Below are 18126 nucleotides of genomic sequence, written 5' to 3' on the forward strand. Positions count from 1 at the left end.
GATGTGGTGGAGACTGGTACAATTGCAACATTTAAGAGGCATTTGGATGGGTTTATGAATAGGAAGGGTTTGGAGGGAAATGGGCCGGGTGCTGGCAGGTGGGACTAGATTGGGTTGGGATATCTGATCGGCATGGACGGGTTGGACCGAAGGGTCTGCTTCCATGCTGTACATCTCTATGACTCTAAGCTCTTTCATTCTTATTTATCAAGCATATCTCATTCCAAAAATCAGAAAAAATCAGAAGTTTCTTCCATAACACAAAGAGGTGATCAGGGTAGTAAAGCTTTAGAGTTTTACAACCAGAATGTGGAGCAAAAAGTTTTATTTTGGGTATAACACACAGCCAGGTTTCAATGGACCTAAACACACTCTGGGTTAACAGCGAGAAATTCATTTCTCAGGTAGTTATTACAAATTACATATCACAAATAAACATTGCACAATCTTTCGGAAACTGTTACACACCAACGATATGATCACAAAAAGGGAAGTTTTTGCTGAAAATGATGCAGACAGAGACATGTTCATGCTAGCAGAGTTGAAAATAAACTGGGAGCTTTACACATAAACTACAGATCATTGACCAATGTGTAAACATTGTTTCTATAACTTGCGCTCAGAAGCCCACAACAGAACAATGAGTCTGTCAGCTTGAAGTAAGTGAAATCAATATTGGATGTTCCTCTCAAGAGTGATGAATTGAAAGTTTCTACAATGTTTCAAAATTGTTGATGAACACAGTCTTTGACAAAAGGAATTAGAACAACAAAACGGACCTTCTATCATCCTGAAAGCAGAAATTCCATCAAGGTTGAAAGGAATCAGAATTATGGACTCTCAACATAGCAGAAAAACTAAGGATCAACTACCAACTTCAATGCTACTGGTTACCTCAATGGCAATGTTTGCTATATTCAACCATCTGCATGGTGGCTCAGTGGTTAACACTGCTACCTCCATCTGTCAGGGACCTGGGTTTGATTTCACCCTCAGGTGATTGTCTGTGTGGAGTTTGCACATTCTCCTTGTGTCTGGATGGGTTTCCTCTGGGTGCTCCAGTTTCCTCCCACAGTCCAAAGGTGTGCAGATTAGGTGGATTGGCCATGCTAAATTGCCCACAGTGTTCAAGGAAAGGTGGGTTAGCCATGGTAAAAATCTAGGGTTATTGGAACGGGGATTGGGTCTGGTGGGATGGTCTTCGGAGGGTCGGTGGGTGCTGACTTGATGGGCTGAATGGCCTGCTTCCACACTGAAGGGATTCTATGATCTGCTCTTTGCAAACATTCCAGAGACTAATCAGTACATGTGTTTTTAAAATTATTATTTTATTGGACTCAACTCATATTTCTAATGTTTGTGTTTGTGCTCCGTATTACTAGTTACTGTGTTTAAAAATCAATAAACTCACGCTTTAACAATTAGAAATCCAGAAAGTGTAAGCTAGTTTTTGGTAGTGCCAATGTTATTTGGTTTCTCATACAGAAAACTTGGATAGCCATATAGCCGTTCACTCAGTTCACTTAAAAAAGCAAGCTTCAGATCACTTCCCATACATTCTGACATTAAGTGAATTGAAAACAGAAGTGGTACAGTGTTAAAAACTGATGACCACCAACCTGTGTGATTCAGAGGATACGATAATCACTCTTGAAGGTATTGAGCGGCGTAGGACATCTTGAAGTAGCTGTACCAGGTAGAAGTGGCCCAGGTGGTTCACTTGAAAAGTGGTCTCTAGACCATCTTCTGTCAATTGCCATGAGGATCCAAACACACCAGCATTGCAAATCAGTATGTGAAGAGGCCTGCAGAAAGGACAGAACACAAGTGTTCTAAATCTTGAAGAAGGACAGCAGGAGTGCTTTTTTAATGAGGCTGTAGACACAGCAATGGAGTTACTTCTGCTTTACTATCAGTAAGGCTGATCACATTTGCTGGCATTTCTCTGCGAAACCAACTCCAACTTCTGGCACTGATAGGATAAACATAAAATGAAAATAAAAAGATGTTTTTAGGTTTTAATTCTAAAGTTTTCTTTAAAAAAAGGCTGAGAGCACACAGTGACAAAAAACTATTTAATTTCAGTGACTGAAAGGCAAAAGATTTGAAGTGGAACTGATGGAATGTAATACCTAAAGATGTCACAGAAACTTCAAACAAAGAGAACATAATCTGAGATAATGTGGGGCTGACAATCCCCTGCTCAACAGCTAGACATCCTGATGGATCATTTCCCAAACTGTGGACACATTGTGTTTTTCCCATTGTAAAGTAGGCATGGGGTTAAAAAGTCAATTTCAACTATATCAGAGAATGCTTTCGAGACTGAATGCTCTCACAAGTAACGGCCTGGGTTAAAGTGCCTGGGAGTCACAATCAAAGACCTACCACCTAGTCACCCCTGTGTTGCAGGTAAAAACCCGTAGACAACTGCAGCATAGCCGAAGTAGAAGCAGCACAGAGTGGGGGTTGGGAAAATGCATTGAAGACTTTGGAACAGAACGATCTGCTTTTGTATTGAAATTTCAATGTAACTCTGCAACTTTCAGTATTCAAGACATTTTAAACATTCAGAAAATAACCCATAACTTCCTGAAAGAAAACTCTGAAGTTTGCAGCTGAAGTTTCTTAAAAAAAAAAGCTCATGGCATAAATAATGTGATTGCTTTGAGAGCTGCACATCTAAACTATACTTAATTTTATTCCAAGCTATTAATTTACTTCTTAGCAGGTCATAATTGAGGCTATCAATCAGGATTCCACTGCACTGCACATAAGAGGATGAAAAAATACACAAAATATTGTTAAACACTGCACAAGTCCACACATTTCATCCTTCTTTTCTTAGTAGTGATGATATTTCACTGTAAAAAGTTAAATGTCACTCCAAACAATCTTTTCAACATTTAAATAATAGGATGAATGAGTTAGGTCATTTTTTCATGTTTAGAAGTAGCCAGGAATTTTGTTTTCTTTGTCCCTTAAATTTTAAAATGCAGAGATACATAAAATAATTAAGGCACAACTATTCCAGAAATTTAAGTTATTAACGAATATGTGCTTACAGTATTTTAAGTCATATTTCAACCATGTTGCAGCTATCCGTAGCATTGAATTTTTCCTGCAGAGGGCACAAGCATTCATTCCAAATTCATAATGAGGAATCAGTTGGTGGTATTTGGTGGGTTTTCTGGTTTAGTTGGAGTTCAAGCATCAGGAGAATACAATAAGTGAGATCAATGTTTCAGCAGTTTGTGCAATTTGGTTGCGTTGTGCAGCTTGAGGATTGTGAGTAAACAGCTGAGATGAAGGAAAGGCAGGGAGGAAGAGAAGAAACAACTGAAAAAAATAGATTTCATCATTATGAATATAACTGTTATTCAGTATTCATGGAACAAATTTATTCCACAATTCCTCTTTATAAATCCCCAGTTGTGGCATAAATTTACCCATGCTCTCCATTTTTATAAACTAAACCAAGCACAACATAGCAAAAAAAAGTATTTTATCTGAATTTATTCACTTAAGATAAAATTATTGCTCTAATGCAATTTGCTACAAAGTAGCTACAAGAAATAGCAAAATGTGGATCTTTGAGAAATCCTAACAACCCAAGGGTCCTTTAAAAATTTATGAACATTTGATAAGAACAGTACTATATTTTCCATAATGCTAATTTTACAACTAGAACAAAATGAAGCATTTAATTTGCGGACATAAATGTAAGACTTCAATTTCACATTTTTATTGTTATTAATATTATACTGAACAATTCAAATTCTGCAGAAGTCTGTCACTGTCAATCTGACTGCAGCAAAACATAAAAAGATTTACTGCAGTGATTAAAAACGATCAATGGAAACGGTCAGTCCTGTTCACTCCAACAGCCATTATAACAGTGGAGCTGCACTAAATTTCACTTTTACTTTGTCATCATGTTGCACACTGATAACAGTATAAAACATTAAATCATTTCATTTTCCCAAATTTGTACTTTTAACCTTTCTGAATCATAACCCACACTTGCCTTGTGCCAGATTGTATTTTTTCTCAATTTCAGACAACATAAAATTCAACTGAAAATCAAATTCTCGGATGAAGTTGAATGTAAATTCCTTTGGTTTCCAAGGTAATCACTAAATAGATAATTTGACCTCCAAACACACATACCTGATGGCCAGTCAAGCATCACTCTTTCCTCCTTTTGCTCATCTGTTATGTAAGGTTTCAACTAAAACATCCCTTGGGCCCATTTTACACAAGTAGCAATTTTGGAGCCAATTTTCAAATTCTTTGCAACACGATGGGGCAATTTTACTGAATGTGTTCGCTCTGCAGTTGATTCTGCAGTGGACACACAGAAATAAAAGTTGACAAGGGCCATGTGACATTCTTCTGTGATAAGCAAAGTGAAGGAGAATGGGTCTTTTTTTTAAAGAGGTGTGACATTACTTCATCATTAGTCCAAATGTCAGGTACGCATAGTTAGGAACGTATCGAGAATAGGTGAGCACGTGGACATAATACAAAGGAGCAGAAGTTGATCATTCGGCCTATAGAGTCTGCTCTGCCATTCAGTGAGATCATGGCTGATAATTCTCAATTCCATTTTCCTTCCTTTTCCCCATAAAACATGACTCCCTTAGTGATTAGGAAACTGTCCGTCTCAGCCTTCAATATGCTTAATGACCCAGCCTCAAGAGTCCTCTGTTGTAAAGAATTCCACATAACTCACAATCTTCTGAAAGATGACACGCACTAGAGTGGGAACAAAAGGAGCTCTCTCTGATTGACAAGATATGACAAGTCATATTGCTCAGGTCCCCCACTTTTCAACACCTGTATTAGCGAAATAGATGAAGGAAGACAGCCCTGTAGTTTGCAGGTGATCCTAGGTTACAATGTACAGTGAACTGTGTCAATAATAAGATGGAATGTCAATGCAGGAAACTGTAAAATCTTCTAATTTGAAATTGGGCATCCACTTACACACATCACCAATAGCTAATGCGAAGATACAAAATGTAACAAAAAGGGTTAATGCCTTCACTTTAATTATTTTAAATTCAGCATTAGAAACTTACTACTTTAGTTGAATCAACATAGTTTTCAATTATTGAATTTAGTTTTGGGCATCGGACCACAACAAAGATAGTCTAATCAAAAAGAAAAATACAATGGACACTGGAAATCTAAAATAAAAACAGAAAATGTTGGAAGTACTCAGCAAATCTGGCACATGTCAAAAACAGACTCTTTGGTCCAACTCATCCATGCCAACCAGATATCCTATATAAATCTACTCCCATTTGCCAGCATTTGGCCCATATCCCTCTAAACCCTTCCTATTCATATACCCAGCCAGATGCCTTTTAAATGCTGCAATTGTACCAACTTCCACCACATCTTCTGGCAGCTCATTCCATACACGCATCACCCACTGCGTGAAAACGTTACTCCTTATGTCCCTTTTAAACCTTTTCCTAATCACCTTAAATCTATAACCTCTAGTTTAGGAATTCCCCATTCTGGGGAAAATACTTTGTCTATTTATCCTATCCATGCCCCTCATGCTTTTATAAACCTCTATAAGGTCACACCTCAGCCTCCGATGCTCCAGGGAAAACAGCCCCAGTCTATTCAGCCTCTCCCTATAGCTCAAACCCTCCATACCTGGAATCGTCTTTGTAAACCTTTTCTGAACACTTTCAAGTTTCACAACATCTCTCCTATAGCAGGGAAACATGAATTGCAAATAATGTTCCAATAGTGGCCTAACCGAGACCTGTACAGCCGCAACATGACCTCCCAATGCTCTGACCAATAAAGGAAAGCATACCATACGCGTTTTTCACTATCCTATGACTCCAGTTTCAAAGAACTATGAACCTGCATTCCAAGGTCTCTTTGTTCAGCAACACTCCATGGAATCTTACCATTAAGTATATAAGTACTGTTCTGATTTGCCTTTCCAAAATGCAGCACCTCATATTTATTTGAATTAAAATCCATCTGCAACTCCTCAGCCCATTGATCCATCTGATCAAGATCCTGAAAGGAATGGAGACAATCTAATTGTTTAGTTTCAAATTACAATCAGTTTTGCTAAGCTAGATATATCTTCAGGTGGTACAATCCAGAATGTGAAGGCTAACCTTAAATTTAGAGTTAAGCCATTTAAGAATGAAACTGGGAAATACACTTAGACATTAAAGATAATGGAAACCTGGAAGGGTCTCCTCTAAAGTATTATAGAATCATACAACACAGAAACAGACCTTTTGGTCAAACTCATCCAAGCTGACCAAAAAAACCCAATCTGATCTCGTCCCATTTGCCAGCAATAGGCCCATATCCCTCTAAACCCTTCTTATCCATGTATCCACCAGATGCCCTTTAAAAATGCTGGGTCATTGTTATTCATTCATGGCATGTGGGTGTTGCCCATTCCTAATTGCCCACAGGGCATTTAAGTGTTAATACTGCTGTGGATCTGGTGCCACATGTGGGTCTGGTGCCACATGTGGGTCAGTCCAAGTATGGATGGCAGATTTCCTTCCTGAAAGGTGAATCAGATTGGTTTTTACAACAATTGACAGTAGTTACAAGATTTCCATTAGGACAGTTTCTTATTCCAGATTTTATATATTGACTTCAGATTTCACCATCTCCCATGGTGAGATTCAAAGCCATGTCCCCTGAATATTAGACTGAAGTTCTGGATTTCTAAATCAGTAACGTTACCACTACATCACGGCCTCTTCACTTCAAGCCTGATAGATCTTTGTTCAGTGCAGGTATCAGTTCAGGAACAAACACAAATAAATGGAACTGAGGTACGACCAAAATGAATGGCAGCACAGGCTTGTGAAGCTGATATTCCAAATACTTAAAAAATTATTAACTACTTCCAACAATATATCCTCAAAAAAAAATTCTAATTAACTTCAAACTTCCAATTAGTTCAAAACTAAAATAAACCAATCGTGCTTTCGTGTTGGTTTGGTTCCAAAAAATATATAAATTGTTGGGGCTGATAGCATCACTGGGAAAAATGTCTTGGAGGAGTTATTGAACCCAGGATACAGAAAGAGATGAATTAATATCTGCAGAGACAGTCATTAACCCAAACGCTTCAGGGATTGGGTGATTTCAACTGTGTGTTAATTCATCTCCCTCACACTGTCAAGCTCAGCTACTCCTCCCTGCCAGTTCCTCAGCAGTCATTGCTGGAAGAAAAATGCTCATATTGACAGAATTTTTAGAAAAATCAAAATATGGAACTTAAATAAAATTTACCTCATAACTTACTTCTATTTCTCATTAAAAATTTGAAACAGAACTAACAAAACCCCAAAACAACACATTTTAGCTTGTAAATGAAAGATTTATGACAGATGCATAATTAGTATTTAATTCAGCGATTTATGTTACCTTTTTGCTGAAACAGAAGAAAAAATAAAGCTTCCATGTGCATCTATGCACTAGATGCATTTTATTTCCATCCCATCTTAGCAACATTTGTCATTTAAACAAGTTGTGCACAAACAGTGTGGTTTAGGTATCTAAGGCAATTAGCATCATTATTGGAGTAATCACAGTTTTGACTCAGGCATTTGCTTAGCAAACAGTACATCAATTTCTTCTACTTTTCTTATCTCTCATTAAGGATGGGATTCAGGTCCAAGCAATTTTTTTTCAGCCCAAGCAGTCATTGATCGCACAGAGCTACCAATTCTTTCTGCTGTTAGGACAATCAGCAAGACAACAAGGTTTAAAAATAGTTATACAAATCAAGTGCGAGTTCTATTTGGGTGAATAACCTATAACCTCTAAATGTGGCTGCGCCAATTTACCATAGCAGATGGTTACTTCAATCAACATTCAGAGCATTGTCAATCAAATCGGACACATGTAGTATCTGAGATGCAGATGTGAAAAATGGATTAACAGCCATATCTTGAGCAAACTATATAATAAAATAGGAAATTAAACACTGCATTCGCATAATACACATGACCTCAACTCTTGTGAGAAAGCCCTTCTCATTCACCCACTGTAGAAATTTTGTTTAAAAATCATTATCAATGAATAACTAGAGAATAATTTCAGTAAATAAATTTCAAGAGCCATATAGTGAACATATGAGAAAATGCCGGTTATGAATACCCGAAGACACAAAGCTCTCTACTGTTGTTCAGCTGGCTGAAACCACACATTTGGTTCCAACCATACCTCAGCGATTGTAGCCAAAGGCAGAATCCATTTCAATGGCTTCGCTTCCCACTGCTGCCCAGTCTTCTTTTGTTGTTCACTAAATATTCATCCATCTATCTCATGGCTTTGATCTCCCTGCCACAGTCCTTCACACCCAGGTGAGTCGAATGATGACAATGAAACCATCATCGATTGTCAGGAAAAACCCATCTGGTTCACTAATGCCCTTTAGGGACGGGAACGGTCATCTTTACCTGGCCTGGCTTATATGTGACTCAGACAGACGAATAGAGATGGGAATGAAGGCGGTTCAGCCAGCAACGCCCACTTCCAATTAAATCAAAAATAAATCCTACCTAGGAAGTCACCTACTGTAAGTATTTTCTCCATTAACTATTTAAGAATTATTCAGAAAATTGCTGATAACCTTTGAAAATCAGAAACTGACATGACTTGCAATTTAGTTCTACTCATAAAATGACTTTAGATTTGCTGTCATCACAGCAGTGACTTGCTTCACGACAGGGATATATATATTCAGTACAAGCTCTGTCAACACTGTCAGGAATATATTCAGTACAAGCTCTGTCAATACTGCTCACAGCTGGCAACGTACATCAAAAGATAATGGTCGATTCCTTGACCCCCCTCCCCACTCCACCCCGTCATTGTTCAGAAAAATGCTGGAGTTTGGGACAGATTTATGATCATTTTGTATGGTCCAACGTGTGTGCACACTCCCTGTACTGGAAAAAAATCAAGATTCAGGTTTGTCTTGGTTCTTTGCACTGGGGAAGACAACATTTTCCACCATAGCAAAGCAGTGACTGAGAAAGTAACCTTTTGTTGTATTTTTGCCTATCGTTTTAATCAACAGCCCTAATGTATATGGAAAACAAACGTCAGGAAGGAATAGTATAGAAGAGACAAGCTATCTGCCTTATTTCTTTGCTCTGACCTGCTGCTACCCGAAATCTTACAACCAGAGAGAAGTTATTAATTTAATTCAAAAGTATGCTTTAGAGCACAATGCAACAATGAAACCTTGTTCAATAAAAGTAAACCCTCAGGATTGAAAGGGATGCTAAGCTGTGTAACTCGTGCACAGACAAATTCCAAAACAATTGTTTGCAGTGGATGGTAGAATGGTCATGGTAGCATTAAATGCATTCATATGTGAGATATGAAATTATCATTTATTTTTGACAGATGTGACTAATGTTTAGGAGTCCAATAGAACAGTCAAACACGGTAAGGAAACAAGAAGTATATTCAAGGCTGTGTAAATTTGGCGAACAGCGATGGACTGGGTTTATGATAAATGGCAATTTCATGCAGATTGTCATTCGGTCCATTCAAGAGGGTGGGGAAGGGGGAAGGGAAATGTGTGAAAGAGGTGATGGATGGTGGGTGGGGGAAGGAATGAAGAAATGTCAGGTGCACACCAGTGGAACAGAGAGTCTGGAGTTGGGGGCAGATGGGGAGGAGAGAGGGATTAGGCTCCCCAAAGACTGATGGAGGTCAACTCTAAAGCTAGAGAAGGCTGAAATGGGTCCAGACAGAGCAGGGATGGAAGCTTGAGTCTACAGTAGGGAAAGGATGGAGTGAAATGTGGATTTATATCTTGGGGGCAATGGGGGGGGCAGGTTCTGAACCAAGGTAGAGTTACTGGAGGCTAGATGGGAGAGATGCTGGTTTCTGGCGTTGTCAGGTCAGGGGCTGGGGTCTGTATGTGGTAATTGGGAGGTACAGGAGCATGTGAGATATGTATGCTGTCAATTAAATAGTTGGTCAGGAACAATGCTTCCTCTAAGCTGCACTGAGATTCCACACACAGTAATCGGTCTGCGGCACAGGTTTCTGCTTCCAAAGTCAGCATTCCGTGCACAGACCTCGAAGACTCACACAGTTGGAAAGGAAATTAGAGGAAATGCTGCTCAGGAGTTACCAATACAATTCAGGAAAAGAAATCTGTTGTCCTTAACTGGTGTGGCCTATACACAAATCCAGACTCATTGGAGGTAACTCTTAAATGACCTATTATGGATGAGCAATAAATGCTGATGTAGTGAACGATATCCACGTCCAATGGTTGCGAAAAGTTACGTTAGACTCTGTATCGAATTGCAACTTTTCCTGAGTAACTTCATCATAATCCTCCAAATGATCCAATTAAAATGGAGAGTATCAAGGATTCCAAGCATAGCGAAATTACCCAGCAGGATTTTCTGTCACCTAGCTATTGCTTCCAAATCTGCTACAAGAGGAATTCCAACAACTCCCATTCTTTGCTGGAATAGGAACTGTCTGGTTTTCTGAAAATCCAGGACGACATCTAGCAAATGCAACAGTGGTACCTAGGACCAAATGACAAACTTTGCTAAAACCTACAGGTATTTTACATTTCCTTCCCCTTTTGATCTTTAAATTTTTCACGAGTAAACTCTCTGCTTTCTATAATGTACCTCAGAATTGAAGTTGAAATAAGCTGCATTTCAACACACTTTCACCTAGTGATTGAATAACTGGCCTCCAGTTCAAACCTGCTCCTAAAGATGGTGTGGATGACAGACATATTAGAGATCATGAGTGACAACTCACATTCTACTTTTGCTGCAATTCAGAACCTGGCACTAATTTATCATTCGCCACTGTCTCTTACATAGACAGGTTGGACACATTTGACACCATCTGCAGTTTGTGCAGTAAATCCACTGATGTTGGGAACTATGCAAGAAATTCTGCATATCGATCGTTTTGGAACATGTATCCAGTTAAAATACTTTACTTTTGCTTAAAGGTTTAGCAAGATTCTCCAAATAGCCCAAGAATTGTACCATTAAGTTTTAGATCTGCAACTTCGTCTCTAAGCCACATCCCATGCTGTCTTTACAATATAGTGTTGTTTCTTTTTCACGACTGACTCAAACTTTAGCATCTGTGAGAGGCACGTTTTGAGAATCCCCATTTTCACTAATTGCATTTCAATTATCACTTCTCCCTGTGTATTTCAAGGAGGTTATTTCCCTTCCTTTTTATATGCTGCAACCCACTGACACAATTTTCCAAAGGGGACATGCTGCCACACTCCCATTGTGTCCTGATTTAGAAAATCAGTGACACAGTAAGATGCTTAATCAACCCCAGCCACGCAGTACTGTTGGGATAAGGTGCCCGAGGTATAAGACGTAGTAATAATAACTTGTCCCCTTTCTTGTTCCATCCTTCAGGGTTGGTAAATGCATTATCAAGATCAAAGCAGCCTTTCCCACTGTCTCTAGGGACACTGTATTGTTCCAAGGAGCTTATTCTCCTCAGCAGGACAGGGATATTCCAAAACTTTGAAATTTTTCTGCTGCTATAACAAACAGCAAGGACATATAACAGGGACCAATGACAAAGTGCAATCAGGACAGCGTGGTATTTGGCAGAAGCAGCAGTCGCTCCATATGGTACTTCACTCTTGAATATAAATTTAGACCAAATAAACTGGTTTAGGAATATAGTCGCAATGCACAGCAAACAGGTTTTTTTTTGGTTAAATATCAGAATGCAATCTATTTTAAAGCCACCAACCATACATTTACTAATAATATGAGCAATGCAGGACAGGAAAACTAAGTAATAATCAGCTTTTCAGTAAGGACATGGTCATTACATCTAAAAAAACATATAGTGCAGTTCCCACAATTCACTTACGTCAGAAAATAATATGCTGCATTAAAAAAAAGAGGTAAGCCCAGATAAACCAGAATTATAGCCAAACAAAGCAATGTCGAAAACTATTAAAATTCATTCACAGGATAGAAGTGTCAATGGCAAAGCCAGTATTTATTGTCCATCTCTGGATGTCCTTGAGATGGGGTTTTTTTGTATCAATTATGCCACTTGGGGAATGTACAGCACAGAACTGCTTGATAGAGAGTTGCCAAATTTTGAGTCAATTGTCTAAAAGGAATGGCACTATACTGCACAGGCAACTGTGGCTTAGAGAAGAACTTCACATGTGCTTTAGTGTTCTTGTCCAAGATTGAAAATGGCAAGGAGACTTGGTGAGTTGTTATAGTACATATTGTAAACAGTACAAATTATAGTGACAGCAATATTAGTGTCAAATAGTTAAAGGCAATGACAACTTCCAACAAGAGAACCAACAAGAGGTAGCCTAACCCTCTTCCTTCACACTCCATGTGATCATCAAATTACGGACCATCAACGTCCTGAGGGTCTCTATGAACCAGAAACTTAACTAGATCAGCCATGTTAATATTGTGACTAATTTTGTCTATTGGTCAAGGATTGTTTATTATTCATGGGATATGGGTGTTGCTGGCTGGGCCAATACTTATTGCCCGTCCCTAGTTGCCCCTTGAGAAGGCGGTGGTGAGGTGCCTCCTTGAACCACTGCAGGTATGTGCTGTAGGTAGACACACAATACCATTAATTAGGGACTTCCAGAATTTTGCCTCATTGACACTGATGGAATAGAGATATGCTTCCAACTCAGGATAATAAATGACTTGCAGGTAGTGGTGTTCCCATGTGCCATTACTCTTAAAGATGGTTATGCTTGTGGGTTTGGAAGATGTTGCCTAAGGTGCTCTGGTGAATTTCTATAGCACATCTTGTAGTTGGTAAACTCTGCTAGTATTGTGTTGAGGTTGGGGGAATGAATGTTTGTGGATGCAGTGCCAATGATGAATCAGCTGAGGATAACTGGACCTAGGACAGCACCCTGAGGAACCCCTACAGAGGTGTCCTAGAGCTCAGATGCCTTACCTCTAACAACCACAACCATCTTCCTTTCTATTAGAAATGACTCCAACCAGAGGAAAGTTTCCACTCTGATTCTCAGAGTCCAATTTTGCTAGGGCTTCTCAACACCATACTCGGTCAAACGTCTATTTGACACTCTGGCACTAAAGGCACTCTGACCTCACCAGTGTTTTGTCCATTTGTCCAAGGAGCTGAGTGACGCCAGTGGAATCAATAGCATCAGTGAGCAGTTTATATAGTCCTAAAGGAAATAGGATTTAGAAACTTCAAAATTCAGCTTGTCCAACTGCCTTCATACCACTGTGATGGTACTGTGCTTTTAAGAGAGATGTATTCTGTGCTGTTTCTCTCACAGAGAGGTGTTGTCACAGTGGTCCCAGAATGTCTGCTTCAGATAATGAGTTGGTAAACAGCTTTTAAGTTCTCCCTGGGTGCTTTTCTTCAAAAAAAATGAGTAAAAGAATCATGAGTGGGCAGGGAGAGGGCTCACACAGAGATTTTTAGTCTTGCTTTCAGTTACTTGGGAAATCTTCTGCTATCTGCTGGAGCTAAGTGAAGTCTGAGACAAGAGCTTCTTCTTAAAAAAAAATCAAAAAGGGCAGATTGTTTCTTTCTTCTGAACTGGACAGAATCATTTGGTGAATTGCATTTTTGCCAAAAGGTCTGTTTACAGGATGCTGCTGATATTGGAATAGATTGATGTTTAGTGGTTAAATAACACATTATTTTGTTAAGTATTTCAATACAGTTAAAGTTATGCCAATTTTTTTTTGTACTGTAAACGTGTTGTAAGAATAATGTGTGTTTTGATTAAACTGGTGGACCAATCAAAATACATCTGGAACATTGTGCCTTACACTAGCCTTTAAATAAATATTAAAGTTAGGGTAAATGCTATCTCCTTCCAATACTTTGGAGGTGGGTTGGGGGGGGTGCATCATCTGGTCTCGTCTGGTCTGTTACACCTCCCCTCAAATAATCACAAACTGCTGAACAAGAAATTGGTTCTGTTACTTGTCAAACTGTGGACCAATCTTGGTAATAACATAGCTTCATATAGTTGTAGAAACGATTTGTTTACGATGAAGTTCTCAAAGCAGCATTACTAGATTAGATTAGACTAGATTACTTACAGCGTGGAAACAGGCCCTTCGGCCCAACAAGTCCACACCGACCCTCCGAACAGCAACCCACCCAGACCCATTCCTCTACATTTACACCTTCACCTAACACTACAGACAATTTTAGCATGGCCAACTCACCTAACCTGCACATTTTTGGACTGTGGGAGGAAACCGGAGCACCTGGAGGAAACCCACGCAGAGACGTGGAGAATATGCAAACTCCACACAGACAGGTAAAAATATAGCATTCACAATCTTAACTTGGATTGGAATTTTGATTGTTCTCGACGATGTTTTGGTGAATTAAGTATCTTTAACCACAATATAAATACATTGCATTTGCAGCCAATAGCTGTAAACAGAGGGTAAGCAGATTTTAAACAAAATCTTATGCAAGGTTTAATAAGTGAAAACAGTATGAACAAAATTGAAGTAAATTTGGATGTTGTCCTAGGAAACTGCTAAGAATTGAAAGCCTTTGTTAGTTCATTTTTTTAAAAATGTACAGTTTGATCTGCTGTAGTGATCTGCTTCCAAGCACTAAGTTTCTAAATGGTAAATATTTTCCATACACCCTCCCACAAGATGGAATGTGACAGAAAGTAGGGCACTTCTCAAGTGGTTCAAGGAAAAACACACACACTAGTTGAAACTACAAATTCAACAGATGAGCTTTTGCTGATTGTGACTCCCATGGCATCTGCCTTTTCTTCCTCTGAACTGACCTTCTGCTGGCTAGAAAATTAAAGTTCAATAACCAACCAGAGAAGACAGCTCCCCTGTTAAAATAAACATGCCAGGTCATAATTTCTAAAGCTGAATGTTAGGGAGCGATGCCCAAAAAAACTCACATAAAAATGATTTGCTATAAACCAGGAATTTTACTTCAATTTATAGCCAACTGTAAAAACCACAAAAGGTGAATTATTGCATAAAATTGCAGTTTAATTTGTCATTTACAAGCTCACTCATATAGTTAATGTTTTAATAATCTGCAGTGGCGTTGGCTTCAAGTTAGGAAGTCATTGCTCTCAAGTGTGTGAGGTTTTATCACAAGGTCGGTTATACAATTCTTATACCTGGTGAATAACATTTATGGCATTTTAGACAGTCAGTGGCTAGCAGTTAGCTTAGTACTGCCTTAATATAAAGCTGTAGGTGAAGTGCAGGTGTCTATCTCGCTTCTAATTTGCCAGTTAGGCACATTTTTTCAAGACATTTTTAAAAGTCAGTGCCAGCAGAAAGCTCAGTATTTTGACCAGAATGTTTATAGCAACAACTGAAAAGAGTTTACATGGTTAATATAGCAGCAGTCACGTCAACCATTCCACTACAATTTATGGAATTCTGTTTTTGTGATCTGTAGTACTCCAGAGCCCAAAGTTTCAATCTAGGCAAAAAGATCCTTCACTCACTCTCTCTTGCTCTCAGTTACAGGTTTGAAAGAAAGTGAATTTCCCCAGTCTGAGTACAGCAGGCGCAGTTCCATTCTTCAAAGTTGCCAAAGTATGTTTTTATTAGAAAGATAACAGAAATGATTGCTAAGGAGAGATGGAAACTTTATATTGGCATAGTGGAGCATTGTTTTCTGTCTCATCAATTCAACTGCTGGTTCACAACCTTTTACATTTCCAAGTTGCAAGAAAAAAAACCTATGTCCAAACTGTATCAAAATAAATCTGGAAAAAAGCCAAAAATTGGACGTACTTTTCTTAAGCAATTTGAATCAGACAATAAAAAAACTCCATCACATGACACCTAAAAATGAAGAAACCTAACGCCAAATACAAGATTTCACCTTTAAACCATAATGGACTGAAGGTTTATATTCTAAGGGAGAATTGAACAAAAGTGCATCAATACAAGAGAGAAAAATAAGTGAAGCATTTGAAGACACAAATCAAAAAGGAAAGACTGTTGAAATGAATAAACAAAATTTATGATACTCTTTCCAGAATACTAAATCAAAATGTATTTAACATTAAGTTTGTAGCTTTGTGTTCATCTTGGCAGTTTGTTAAGATGTACAAAAAATATTAACACTTGACTTTCCTTAACTGTAAAGTATCTCCAATTGTTATCTCAAAAAATATAACAGATTAGAAAGCTTTATAGAGTTATCAAACTACCCACACTTAACTTACAAAGGTGAATTCAGTAAATACGTGCACGCAATTTTATATTAAAAAAGCAATATCCTTTATTCATAATCTCTTCAGAAACAACAATACATTTTAAGAGTGTTACATGGAGTTGCTGCTACGACCACCCAGAACAGATTCTGGTGCACCCATTAGAAAATGTGTCAGCAATTTTAGACCAGATATTGAACATTATTTGACATCATTAGTGTTAGAAATATACAATGACATCAGGCAGTGCAATAATAAAAATAGAACGCATTTAGCAAGCTAAGAGTTAAGCTACTTCTAAAAAAATGCAAAGTGCTTAAATAAAATAATGTATTTTTGGAGAGAGGGCAAATAGTCCTGTCAAAAACAGGAAAAATGTCGCAATAATAAGATATTGCAAAAACACAAATTGTCCAAGAATGAAACAGAAATATCTGGGGCTAAGGTAATAATGTATGCAAGGTCCAAATGATACCAAACAAAATATTATTCCATGAGATAACAATTCCTAGCTGGAGTTCCACACCCATGCATTTCTTTTGAGGTCTGATACACTGATTCTTTTCCACAAAGCAATCATTAATCCCCCAACTATGCCGCTAAACTGTACAAAAACTGACAAATAATAAGAACTGAGCATTTATTTAATACGTATTTGCATCTTACCTAATCGTTTAAGAATGGAAACAGTAAATCCTTTTAACTGGAAAAAACCCTGTCCCTTATATTTCCTCCTACATGGAAAAGGTGACTGTGAGTTGTAACTTTAGCTTTTGCGTTTCTTTTGCCTGTTTTTATACTTTGTGTCACCAGCATACACATATTACACTTCCCGCAAAAAGGGCTAAATTATCCTCTTAATCTTCATCTTGACGAAAACAAAAAAAATTAAACCGAAAAGCACTACGCATTAATAAATATCGGATTGCATTTTGCTTATTAGCTGAAGGTGAAGAAGGTGAATAAAAATGCTTTATTCTTAAACTGCAAAAAATTTATCAGAATTAAGCCTCAATTACAGATGAATGTTGAGCAGGCAAAGTTAATAACAAACATTATTTCAGGTCTCTTGGCAATGCCTGCCACATAGAAAAATAGGCAACGTATAACAATTAGCTCCACTCTCCCTGCCAGACTTGTCAGAAAGAAGCAAAGCGTCATCATACAACAACAAATGTAAGTAACAGATCGGTCATTTCTTTCTTCTACAGGGTATGCTTCTTTCTCTCCTTCAGTGCTCATCAAAGTGGGGAAATATTCTCACAAGGTATATAATTAGACCAGTGTATTCAGCGATCCCCAATGACACTGTTATGAGAGGTGGAGTGCAATTTATTTATTTGAAAATCCCCTTGGCAGTAACCTCTGACACTAAAATAATTTCCCAAGGAAAAACATAGTATATGACTTCAATCAGTCTGAATGTCTGCAAATCGTCAATTGGTCCGTGTGGAGTTCTTCACTTCTACTCTCAATACTACATCAAAACAACTGCTAACATACATCTCGGAGATAAATGGCTTCATTTTCTTCAGGATATTCTGTCTTGTTCCGCATAAGGATTAAATTCATCTTGTGATACATTGGACGCACCCTAAAACATAATTTATTTAGTGTTCTGCATCCGAACTGCTTTCCTGATATTAAAGAAGACGATCAAAATGACCTTTAGCTATTATACACAGGAGGCCTGTCTCCCATCAAGTACCTTCTACTTCACTTATAACAGTTGTTTATGTCGTATTCTTTCTCTTCTCTTTGTGGTCAGGTCAAACAGCAAGTTATTTACCAGAATTGTCTAAGCTGAGTATTGACTTTTTCTTAAGAAAAAGAACAGATTATATTTCACCTGCAAATGACAAAGATATCACTTTCTT

At 38.1% G+C, this 18126-nt stretch overlaps 1 protein-coding gene across 3 annotated transcripts in view; it reads right to left on the minus strand.

The window, feature by feature from the left end:
* Window positions 1-18126, minus strand: part of wwox (WW domain containing oxidoreductase) — a 939779-nt gene that overhangs the window by 613417 nt on the left and 308236 nt on the right. For all 3 annotated transcript variants that reach the window (XM_072595864.1, XM_072595865.1, XM_072595866.1), the window contains exon 7: window positions 1620-1805. In XM_072595864.1, the coding sequence (XP_072451965.1) occupies window positions 1620-1805 (186 nt within the window). The remainder of the gene's footprint in view (window positions 1-1619; window positions 1806-18126) is intronic.

Source organism: Chiloscyllium punctatum, chromosome 26 (assembly GCF_047496795.1).
Source record: "Chiloscyllium punctatum isolate Juve2018m chromosome 26, sChiPun1.3, whole genome shotgun sequence".
Taxonomy (NCBI): Eukaryota; Metazoa; Chordata; class Chondrichthyes; order Orectolobiformes; family Hemiscylliidae; genus Chiloscyllium; species Chiloscyllium punctatum.